The following is a 12,653-nucleotide window of genomic DNA, read 5'->3' on the forward strand; positions in this document are numbered from 1 at the left end:
TAGCCAGAACACATGTCATTGGGCCTTTTTGCCAAATGACATGTCATTTAGCCAGAACACATGTCATTGGGCCTTTTCATATTTTAAAATTTCACTTTTCGTTACACAACACAACATTTACGCACAAACACATGTCATTTAGCCAGAACACATGTGAGAAAAAAGTGAAATTTTTTAAAATATGTATTATTTATAGGAGGGTATTTTGGTCCAAATTTTTTTCGTGTAAGGGTATTGGTATAATTGTAGGGGTATAAAGTAAAATTTTCCAAGACTGAAATTCGCAACTTTTTTCAAATTCCGTTCCAACGGCTACACCATTAAATTTGAATCAAAGAGGCAAAGACACGATTCGCTTTCCTTTCCTAAAACACCATCGCTTCCAACTCAATTCACCGCTTCTTCCACTTTCAATTTCACTTCCCAAAACCCTAGAAATCGGAATCTCATTTTTCTCCCAAATTGAAATTCTGAACTTCAAATTCATCATCCTTAACAATGGGAGATTCTCCTCATAACAGCAACGATTACATGATCAAACAACACGAGCTTCGTATAGCCCAAGAATCACAATCCTACCTTCGCGAACAGAACCTCTCACTCCTTCTCAAATTGAACCAGAAAGATAAACTCCTTCAACGCCACAAGGTTTCGCTGATCTCGTTTTTTCCTTTTTTGGTAATTGAATTGAAAGTTTCTGATTTACATTTGTTGTTTTGGATCAGTCTGAAGCGGATATGAATACACGAGCTTTGAAGAAGTTTGAATTGGAGAATCATAAACTTGCTTCCACGTGTCAGAAATTGTTGGATAAAGGGAATAATTTGGAGAAGGAGATTGCGTTGTATGAACATGATAGGGAAGCGCTGATGGAATTCGGGAATGAAGCTGATGAACGAGAACAACAGGCGAAGTCACGGGTTTTGGAATTGGAAAGGAATTTGCAATTGGTTGTGGATGAATTGAAAAATTTCAAGCATCAAAAGGATTTAATGGTAATCATTTTTTCTCTCTTTTTTGTAAATTTGTCTGAATGTTTTTCCACTAATTTTGACAATCGAATTGATTTTTGTGTTGGTGTCTGACCCCTACTTGCCTAGAGGCTAGAACATCTATTATGCTTTTAATTTGAAGTGTCGGTATTACTTAGATTAAGAATTTGGAGTAGATTAAGTGTCGGTATTATGTGTATTACGTAGATTAAGAATTTGGAGTGGATGGGAGGGAAAGAATTAAGTGTCAGTATTATGTGTATTACGTAGATTAAGAATTTGGAGTGGATGGGAGGGAAAGAATTAAGTGTCGGTATTATGTGTATTACGTAGATTAAGAATTTGGAGTGGATGGGAGGGAAAGTATTTGAAGAAAGGGACGGGAAACAAGTGTAATCCATCATCTTTGTTTGGAAGGAATTCGGGTTGTCAATGATTCTAAATTTACTGAATCGATAAAGGAATTAAAACCTGTTTGGAAGGGAGGGTAAATCCTCAAACTCAGAAGTGAGAAAGCCAATAAAAGTCACTCCCAAATAAACCCTTATGATCTGTGAGTTAATTAGTGTATTATGTTGTGGAAGATATTGTTGTGCTTGTTAATGGGATATGAAAGGGTTTAACTGTAACTAATTGTAACTGAAAAGACTGACGTATATCATGTTTAAGTAATTAAGAGAATGAAGTTGTTGATGTGAATTTGTTGAAATTTCGTTATGGGGTGTGAATGTAACATAGAAAATGTAAGAAAGGCATATCCCATTTTCTATGCAAGTGCTGCTAGGAAGGAGTGTTTTGGGACATAATTCACTCACCATATGTTAGAGAGGCTGAAATTTTGTGCTTCAATAAGTAAATTGAATCAATGCAATATAATTAAAGGTGTTGAAAAAACGTATATCATGTTTAAGTAATTAAGGAAATGAAGTTGCTTGATGTGAATTTGTTGAAATTTAGTTATCTGGTGTGAATGTAAACTAGAATATGTAAGAAAGGCATATCCCTTTTGCAAATTCTAGTTCCTTTTGGTTGTCAATGTTGACCCCTGACATTTGCTTTTCCCGTGAAGATCGGTTCTTCTTCTACCTTAACAGTTGAGGAAAAGGATTTACTTGACTCTCTTTGGGAAACACTTGCTAGCAAAGATGATGATTCTACACATGCATTTTTGAAAGCAAATCTTGAAAATGAGTCGTGTAAAAGGCTGCTGAGTATGTGGAACTGGTGAGCCTGCAACCTCATTCTCCTGTTTTCTTGTTCTTGCTATTAATCTTTAGGGACTTTTCTCATTGTCACAATATTGGTCTCATTCCATACGTATTTAATATTTCAATTTTGGCTTTTGTTAGTTCACTTTTACAAGCCTAATTTTCAATGAATTTGCAGCCTAAAGCCATCAAGTCATAGAGTTTTGTCTCTAGTTACGAACATCAAGTCACTTCAAAACGATAAGGAGCATCTAAGAACTAACCTTCAGAAAGCTGAGGAGGAGGTATAGTTTTGATTGATTCCCTAGTTTTTGAACAATGTCATTTCTTTGGATGGTATAATTGTTGGCCCCTTATCAAAATTAGCATGATATGCCCAGGTCAAATTATTGTTTGACGAAAACAGCATATTGGAAAAGGAGAACAAACAGCTATTGAAGAAATATAAGGAAAGGAACCACCATAGTTCGGGCGAGAAACATACCAGTAGCCAATCTGCCAAGGCGAGTTAGATTTTTAAATTCAAACGAAAAATGTCAAGTGCTCATGTAATACCCGTCTAAGTCGTATAATAGTTATCATATGTATCTTTTGCGAGTTTTACCATATCTCATTGCATTTGAATTTCGCAGTCAAACAAGAGAAAGTCTAGTCCGAGAACAAATAGCCCAGTGGAGCAGAAAGAAAGGAACCACTCCCATTCGAGCGAGAAACATACCACCAGCCCATCTGCTAAGGCGAGTTAGATTTTTAAACTCAAGAAAAACGTGATGCACATATGTTCATTTGAGGGTTGCATTGCAAGTTGAAATTCATTTCATTTTTCTGCTGGTGATGATATATAACTATTTATAAGTAGCCTAATAGTTGTTATACTAATCTTATGTGACGGCTACCATATCTTATTTTATTCGAGTTTTGCAGTCAAGCAAAAGAAAGAGTCCCAGAACAAGTAGGAGTGGTGCAGTGGAGAGGAAGATTGATTTTGACGATATAGATTCAGCAAGACAACCATTATCACCCTTAGCAAATAACTCCCCAGACTGTAGAATACATAAGAAATAATGTAAGATTATGTATTAATATAGTATGGGTTTGATCCATTCTTCAGTAATGATTCCGATTGACATGTGATTGATTGCTCTTAGAATCTATATTGATCAAGCTTATATGGAATGGGAGCAACTCATCCCTACAAGTAACATGTCTATTTGATTCTGAAAATTGAGTCTATTTTCATTGAAGTTCTTTATTGTTTGTTTTGACCAAGAAACTCTGGTTTTACAGTTCAATGACGGCACTTAGGCATTATTAATTCTTCTTCACGATAGAATAAACGGAAAAAACTCAACATGAATATTTATTTACTGCCATTTTGAGTTTTTTCTTTTTTAAGAAAATATTTATTCATTTAAATTGATAGAATAAACGGAAAACAACATAAGCAAAATCAAAATGACAAATATACTCATGTCTTCAGATTTGAAATATTCACTCAAATTGTTGATTGAAATTGCAATGAATCGATGTTGATGATTTATTGGACTTTGTTTGCGAGTTTGAAGAGAAGGAATATGGAAGACTTTCGAAAACGAGTTTTTAAAAAAATATAAAAAGTGTTTAAAAGTTTTTGAAAAAATGAATTTGTATAGAATTATAAAATAGTATAAAATAATGTGAATGCTTGATCATTGTCTATAAATAATGTTATGTATAACGAACGAGTACATTATCAAAAGAGCAAGAGTTGTTGTATAATCGTCTGAATGTTTCGTAAAAGAATGTAGTTAAAGAAGTCAATTTGTAAGAATATAATTCAATTTGCATTATGGATTATGGAATATAGACACGCTTATAGGAAAATATATGGAAACAATGAAATTGGAGGAAGATAAATTTTATATCTTAGAAAAATTAAGTGGGTAGGTGAAAAAGTAAAAGAGTTAGACAACGTGCGCAAATGAGTGAACCTTAGTTTTCTAAAAATTAATTCAAAGATGCATTTCGGTATGGGTTTTCGGGTTTGCATACAAATGCATCTCTAAATTAACTGTTTTTTTAAATTCAGGTGTTTTTTTCGATAATGCATTTCTGAACACGTTTATATTATATACAACGCGTGCACAAACCCTCTCTCTTCTCCTTTTTCATTTTCTGAAACTTTTGAGATATCCTATTGGAACTCGAGCGTAACATTTTCGCAATCCTTTTTTCAAGGATTAACACTACCTCTACTTCAAGCTTTCCAATCATAACTCACTCCACTTACTACATTTAACATTTTCTTCCTCAACATTTTCTTTAGTAAGTTTCTCATTTAATTTTTTTTTAGTTTTGATTATTGTATTAGGTAATTTTTCAACCTACATACATCCACCCACCAATTTATCCCTTATTTACCTACAAATCTCATTGATGCCTTAAATGATCATAATGAAAAAGTGGCCATGAAAGATGAATATGACGCTCTTATTAAAAATAAGACTTGAGAATTAGTTCTTCTTCCCTCTAATGCTAATATTATTCAAAGTTTGGGGATTTTGATGCACAAAAAGAAACCAGATGGTTCTTTTGAGCGAAACACAACTCGTCTTGTAGGCAATGGTTGTTGGGAAAATAACAAACATAGAGAAAAATGAGGAACAAAATAACAACACAAGAGACTAACGTGGAAACTCCAAAATCGGAGAAAAAACCAAGACCGTTGTCAATAGACAATCAGAGAATATCACAATGTGAAAATTGTTACAACACATAATATACCAACAAATATCTCAGGCCCCAGTACACCCACACCCTCCAAAACAAATATTTAACTACATCTCACAAAAAACTCTAATACAAGAGCATAAGAGAACAAAGAAAGTCAAATAGAGGCTTAAAGTGCTATTGACTGGTGCATTTTGTAAAGAAAAACTTGAATTCTATATATAGCCTTGAACTCCCTCTTCCTTCACAAAACTAAGCGATGTGGAACTTCTTCAACATATATATTTTCAGTCGAACCCAATAATCTTCACCTTGATTGAAAATAATACATAAGCTTTCATTGTCTTCACCGACAGTCATACTCCACTGTAAAGAGTATCAACACGTATATTTTCAACCAATCTTAACAATCTCCACCTTAATTGAAAATAATACATCAACTTTCATTGTCTTGACCGACAATCATACTCCACCATAAAGAGTATAATCACTTAAAGCTACACCACTCCAAGAATTTTCACACTGTCTTCACCGACAATAATATATTTTAGGGTTAATACCTATTTTCCCCCTGCCATATTTTAGGGTTAACATTTCAAGATTCTCTCATTTTTTACCTTCATCACGTCCAGTCAGCAAAAAAGCTGATGTGGCATGTAATATTTAAGTTAATTAATTTAATTTAAACGTTATATTAACGTTATATTTAAACAATTTATATTAATATTTATATTTAATTTAATTTACTATTAACGTTATTAATTAATATTAAAAGCATAGCAACAGTAAAATATAAACTAAAATAGTAATAATTATAACAAAAATATAACGTTATTGTTTAAATTAATATAAAATATTTAAATTAAATTAATTAACTTAAATATAACGTTAATAGTAAAATAATATTAAATAAAATAAATTAAATTAATTAACTTAAATATAACGTTAATAGTAAAATAATATTAAATAAAATAAATTAAACATAAACGTTAAATTAAATTAAACTAATATTAATTAGAAAATATAAACTAAATTAAATTAATATAACTAGTATAGAATTAGTTGTATATAATTATTAATTAAATGCAAATAATAAGTTGAATACTATAACAATAATTAAATGTAAACATATATCAACTTTGAACTTGCAGCCTATTGGTTAGGCGCTGCACCTTGTAGTGGAAGGGAGTGGGTTCAATTCCCATCTCTAACAAATTTTTATCATGTTTTCTTATATTAACCTTATATTAAAAAAAATAAAAACAAAATAAAATACATGTGGCATTAAAATTAACAAATAAAATAAAAAGCCACCTGGGCATCCACGTCATTAGAAACAAATAAAAAATAAAAAAAAATACATGCCACATCAGCTTTTTTGCTGACTTGATGTGATGAAGGTAAAAAATGAGAGAATCTTGAAATGTTAGGGAAATTCTTGCAACTTTTTTTTTGCAGGGGTTTTTCAAATGACGCCTATATGGCAGGGGGGAAAATAGATATTAACCCTATATTTTATCATGAAGAATAAATTTCACTTCAAGAAATTATTGAGATCCACCACTGGTTACTGTGTCACCTGGTTCCTGTGTCTATCTTGGTGACAATTTAATTTCATGGTCTGCCAAACACCAATACACCTTCTCTTAGTTCAGTGCAGAAGTCGAGTACCATGGAATCACTAATGTAGTATTTGAATCTTGTTAGATAGAGAGATAAGACATTCCAAGATAGTCTCAAAAGAAGATTATTATTTTATAATTGTTTTTAAAATAAAATTATAAAATAGAAATATAGTAATTCTTTGAGAAAATAGGTGATACACTGACAGTGTAAATTAATTTTACACTGTCAACCAATAACGTTCATGCATTCTGTTATATCATGCCTATATTTTAAAATTCTTTTAATAACATAGTAAACTGTTAGTGACGACTGATTTTCTATCGGACAACAATGTAAAACAATACATATCCATTAAATCCAAATTCTTTTATTAAAGTAAAACTTATTAAAAGTAAAACTAAATAAGTGACAACAAAGAAATAGAATGCACCCACTAATAAATTCATATTCAAATTCAAATTATATACATTTTAATTGTGAATAATTTATTTATTCTCAAATAAAAAACATGATATTACTAAAATATACTTGATTTTCATTATAAATATTTTTAAAACTATATAATCATAACGAACTGTGATAACGAATTGTGATGCGATAACAATATAAACTTCTAAAAAATATTAATAACTGCTAATATTATTTAATAATCAATTTAAAATAAGAGTAGTGCTATTGAATATAAAAATAATTTGAAGAAAAAAAAAAGACAAGAATGCACATGTCACTATTTTAAAGGTGAATTTTAAATTAATTTAAATTTAAATTCTATTTTAATATTATAATGAATAGTTGTGATTTATTCTTATATATATTTTGTTTTTCTGTTTTCTCTTACTAATAAATATTTTTATTTAAAATAATTAATTTTCTCTTCAGTCAATCCATTAAAAATAAAAAACAATTAATTAAAAAAAATTATTATTTTTTGATATCTTGAAAAATGTTCTAGGACACCATCATCCAAAATTTACTATTTATTACACTTATCAAAATATAAGAGATGAATAAAGATGACAATGGACAAGATTTGAGTAGGGTATTATAACATTCGTCTTAAAAAAATCTATGGACCTCAACCCATACTCGCGCGGGCATCAACTGTTGTACTCGTTATGGGTACCTAAGTATCCATATTTATACTTGTTTACCCGTATTTTTTATAAAAAAATTATCGATTAATTTTAATTTATCATGTTATTTTAATTTTTTAAACATTTAAAAAAATAAAAAATAATATTATTGAGTTAAGAAATAAACAATGACTTTTATTATAACGAATACAAGTTTAATAGTAGTTTAATAGTGATGTATTTAATAAAATTGATAAGCATACATGTGCTTATAATAATAAAATTACAAATATATATTGTGCAGGTATGAGGTGGGTTGGACACTAAGGTAGTTGTACTCGCGTACATATCCGCTTATTTTTGTAGGTTAGTGTCTGTGTCCATGTCGGTATCCATTTTGCGGGTTTTTACTTTATGAGTAATTTTTGAGGGTACTCAATGAAGATGGATACAATTGTCATCCCTAAAAAGTGAATGAATACTTCAGTACGCTTTAATTTAATTGGATAATGATACCTTTTATTGATAAAATAAAATAATTAAATATCATATTATTTATTTATTTAAAATAAATTAATAATTAAAAATAATTTACACTAAAAATACTAATATTCAACTATTTATTAAGGATATCTAAGAATTTATCAAAATAAAAAACAATTTCCTAAATTAATAATTAAATTTATGTATTAAAAAAACAGTGTTTGAATTGAAGCCAGCAAACGGTGTCCTTTTTGGACATTGATGACCTTATCCATTCCAACACAAACCTCCCAAACTCTAATGGCGCTTCTACGTATTCCCTCTCCTCAATTATCCACAAAACACCACCACGATGGACCAATAATAACCTCTTTCTCCTCCATAGACTTCAACAAGAACAAAAACTATTCCATCAACCCCAAATCCATTCACTCTCTACGTCTATCTATTACTCATACACAAACCCTTATTACAACCAAACAACACCCCAATTTTACTCTCAGATTTTCCCAACAACAACAACAACAAACTCAAATAACCGAGGAAGATAACACACAAGAATTGTCTACTACTAGGTTGCTTGCTCAGAATGTTCCATGGACAAGTACTGCCGAAGATATTCGTACTTTGTTTGAAAAACATGGGAAAGTCGTTGATGTTGAGGTTTAATTTCTCATTCTTCTTCCTTTTATATTTTTTTTTCCGTTCATTTGAGGCTTTTATTTATCTGACACTGACAAAAAAAAATGTATTTTTTTTTTTTGTTTTAGCTTTCTATGTATAATAAGAGCAGAAGCAGGGGTTTAGCGTTTGTGGAAATGGCTTCCCCAGAAGAGGCTCTTGCAGTTTTCAATACTCTCCAATCATATGTAAGCCCAATATCATTTTTACTCTCTTTGCGTTCATTAACATGTGAAATCTATACATAGGGTTTTCTAGATTGTCTATGTAGCTGAATTTGAAAAGTCGCAAATATTCCGGGATAATATTCTGCAATGTGTCATTTGGTATAACATTGTAGATTGTTTTTCATGTAGTTTTACGTGTCAAACTCATAGCGGAAACTTTCTCGCCCATTAGGGGATAGAATAACATGGACTCTCTCAACCAGTGTAGTCAAGATTGAGTGTTGGATTGTAAGAACGTAAGTGCTAAGGATGCCTGAGAGTGCTAAGATTAGAGAAAGATCGTTTCCGTCGGTGGCATGGTCAAGATCGAGCTTTTTGAAGTATGATCGTAAAAAAAAACGTGTCTGGTCTTTCTTTGGGCGTGTCTTATGATTTTCATGTTTTTGTGTATTTGTGAGTATCAATGTATGAAATTACCCTTTTTTCCTTCGGTAGGATTTTATTTGACGTGCTTAGGATCCGAGTTTTACGATCTTTCACAAGCCGACCGATCCTACTTAAGATCTCATGCTTGACTACATTGTTCTCAACCTTGTGGCTTTTTTACTTTTGTTTGTGTTCTGCTCCTTAAATTTACTTGGCATCTTTAGAAAGGGACCTTGATTCGTGTTTATTTGTTTATTTTGTGAATGCTGCGCAGGAGTATGAAGGCCGCGTAATAAATCTCAAATATGCTCGGCCTAGGAAGGAGAAAACACCGCCACCAGTGGAACATAAGCCAATAACATTTAACTTGTTTGTTTCAAACTTGTCCTATGAAACGAGGTCTAAAGATCTCAAAGAGTTTTTTGACTCGGGAGCTAGTGGAGTTGTTTCTGCAGAGGTTATATTCCGTGAGAATCCTAGAACACCATCTGGTTATGGATTTGTGTCCTTCAAGACCAAGAAAGAAGCGAATGATGCTCTTTCCGAGTTTCAAGGAAAGGTAACTCGTAGTTTCTTGCACCAATTTATTTATTTAAATTCAGATTCATGAGTATGTGTGTGTATTATATTATATTATCATTCTTACAAAATTTCCTGCAATGTGACATTTTCAAATTGATTTTCTGCAGAAGTTGAAGGGAAGGCCAATCAGGGTTGCACCTAGTAAGCGATTTATTCAACTGGCAGAGGAGAGTGCAGTGTCCGAAGATACATCATCTGAGTCGAGCGCGAGCGAGGCAGTAACCGAGAAAGCTGATTGATATCATTATTATTGATGTTGTATGCCCTCGCTTCAAACATTTTGATTGTTTTTCACATTCTTACCAATAGTATAGTACAGTCTTTAATTGGTTTAAATTATGTACTATTACAGGTAGTTTTCACCTTTGTGAACTTGAGGCTTAAAAGATAAAAGAAATGAGTAATTGAAAGCACAAAAATCTGTGATTCAAAACTGAATATAGTCTTTGTTAATGAATTGATGACATCTTCATGAAATCAATATAGCCAAAGTTCTGTTAACAACCAGCTGTTCCAAAAGATATTTTAATCAATCAAGGTGCTAAGAAGACCCTATGGAAATCATGAGCTTTGGTTTCCTTTCCTACCACTTTTCTTATTAAAAGGGATTTTTGTGTCAGTTCAAAACTGTTTTTTGGTGGCAATGGGTCATGGCAATGAGGGAAGATACATCTTCACCTAATATTTAAAATACATTTATGTTTTCTTACATTATCTCTAATAATAGTACTTTACTAAAAGCACAAACAGTGGTCTTAAATTTCATAACTATGTCATGATGATTTCATCGTGTTAGGTAAGCAGTTAGGATCAAGATTCTAGATGTCACATTCTTCTCCAACCCATATTTTTCATGTTGTTCCTAATTCCTATGGAGTCTCAGGAAATCAAATTATAACAATATTCAATAAACAGTATGTATTGATTGATTCCTTAAGGATGTGATATAAGAGAATTATGCTCTTATGCCCTCATTAATTTGTTGGTAATTGAAACTTTATAACTAAATTATAGCTATTAAACATGCAAACATATAGCACGTTAGGAGTTGTTACGTTGCTGTGTGTGTACCAGAATGAGTAGGTTCTAAGCAAGAACTCATTTTCAAACCATGATCAAGGTTACGTGATTATGCACCATCTCGTGGGACCCTCATTCAAATAAAAAACGTTTAAGGACTAAAATGCAATTTACTCATAAAAAAGTTTAATATTGGGGCAGGCAAAGGACATAGAGGTATGAGACTAATCTACCCTACACTTTTCTTCATAAGCAATCCATCATAACATATCCTCTTGGATTCATGTAGGTGAGTTCCTATTGCAAGTTTTTGTCAATAGCACTATAATTGCAAAACAATAATTCATCTCAACCACAAACTTTACATATCTCATAATGAAAGTTGGAAAGAACCATCTTTTATGACCATGTATTAGGTAAGAAGTGTAACTCAAGTAATCCTCATGCAAAAAATTGACAAACATGTCCCTAACTCTAACAACTCCTAACCCCTTCTTTCTTGCAATTATATAAAGCAAACCCATTATTCCAATAACATCCTCACCTCATAGCATCTCCTCTGTATTCTGTTCTGTTTCCCTTCATTCTCCTCACTACATCATTAAATGGCATTCTCTAGTGCTTTGGTTTTGTGCTTCTTAGCATTCAACATGGCACTTCCAACCCTTGCAACTGTCTACACTGTTGGAGATGCTTCAGGTTGGGTAATTGGTGGTGATTATAGCACATGGGCTAGTGACAAAACCTTTGCAGTTGGTGATAGCCTCGGTAAGAAGTTTGCATTTTTTTCATAAGGAAAATAAATTGTTGCAATTTTAACGTCTGGGATTGACCTGTTGGTGAAGGCTTTGAGACCTGAGAGTATTCTTCTCTCAAAGTGTCATGATCTAATCTCACTAGATGGGTCTCTGTCCATGTTGAATTTTGCTCTGACCTTAAATAGACCCTACAAATAGACGGTAGGATTAATCTCCTCGAATTAGTCTGTACTAGGACCAGAAACCGAGTTTTAAAAGAAAAATTGAAATTTTATTAATTTCGATAGTAACTGATGTATGTAAGTTGAATATGACAGTGTTCAACTATGGAGGTGGCGCGCACACAGTGGATGAAGTTAAAGAAAGTGACTACAAATCATGCACATCTGGAAACTCAATTAGCACAGACAGTAGTGGTGCCACAACCATTGCTCTTAAGAAAGCAGGCAAACATTACTTCATATGCGGTGTTCCCGGACATTGTACCGGTGGCATGAAACTTTCCATTAAGGTTAAGGCCTCTTCCGGTTCTTCCGCTGCTCCTTCTGCAACACCATCATCGTCAGCGAAAGGTTCACCTTCTTCTGATGGCACCCCCGCCACACCCTCCACCACCACTACTACTCCTACTAAGCAAAATGAATCTTCAGCTACAAGTCTCTCACCAATTGTTGCTTTGGTTTTTACTGTTTCATGGATTTGTAGCTATGTTTTGGTATGATGAGTTTCCTGAGATATAGTCAGGACAGAGGCAGTGCTTCCATGATTTTCTGTTCATTTTTCATATTATTATTCTCTCTGGATTTCATTTCTTGTTTGATCTATTCATATTTATGGAGGTTCTGTATTAATTAGTAATCTAGGAAATCTTGTATTGTTATGCTGTTTCTATTTTTGCTTAATATATTGAATGATTATTTGTTACTGA

General features: G+C 32.3%; 3 protein-coding genes across 3 annotated transcripts; all 3 read left to right on the top strand.

Annotated features, from left to right (window-relative positions):
- Positions 1-294: 294 nt before the first annotated feature.
- Positions 295-3,473, top strand: LOC131655395 (uncharacterized). The gene is made up of 7 exons (XM_058925277.1): positions 295-648; positions 726-995; positions 2,062-2,216; positions 2,379-2,484; positions 2,581-2,703; positions 2,833-2,937; positions 3,125-3,473. The coding sequence occupies exons 1-7, from the start codon at positions 499-501 to the stop codon at positions 3,263-3,265; spliced, it is 1,050 nt and encodes a 349-aa protein (XP_058781260.1). The 5' UTR covers positions 295-498; the 3' UTR covers positions 3,266-3,473.
- A 4,844-nt stretch (positions 3,474-8,317) lies between these two features.
- Positions 8,318-10,319, top strand: LOC131660974 (28 kDa ribonucleoprotein, chloroplastic-like). The gene is made up of 4 exons (XM_058930354.1): positions 8,318-8,754; positions 8,862-8,960; positions 9,640-9,924; positions 10,055-10,319. Exons 1-4 carry the CDS (start codon positions 8,353-8,355, stop codon positions 10,184-10,186), a joined length of 918 nt encoding a protein of 305 aa, XP_058786337.1. The 5' UTR covers positions 8,318-8,352; the 3' UTR covers positions 10,187-10,319.
- Positions 10,320-11,496: 1,177 nt separating this feature from the next.
- LOC131660975 (blue copper protein-like) lies at positions 11,497-12,653 on the top strand. Its single transcript, XM_058930355.1, has 2 exons — positions 11,497-11,735; positions 12,043-12,653. The coding sequence occupies exons 1-2, from the start codon at positions 11,573-11,575 to the stop codon at positions 12,444-12,446; spliced, it is 567 nt and encodes a 188-aa protein (XP_058786338.1). The 5' UTR covers positions 11,497-11,572; the 3' UTR covers positions 12,447-12,653.

Source organism: Vicia villosa, linkage group LG3, assembly GCF_029867415.1.
Source record: "Vicia villosa cultivar HV-30 ecotype Madison, WI linkage group LG3, Vvil1.0, whole genome shotgun sequence".
Taxonomy (NCBI): Eukaryota; Viridiplantae; Streptophyta; class Magnoliopsida; order Fabales; family Fabaceae; genus Vicia; species Vicia villosa.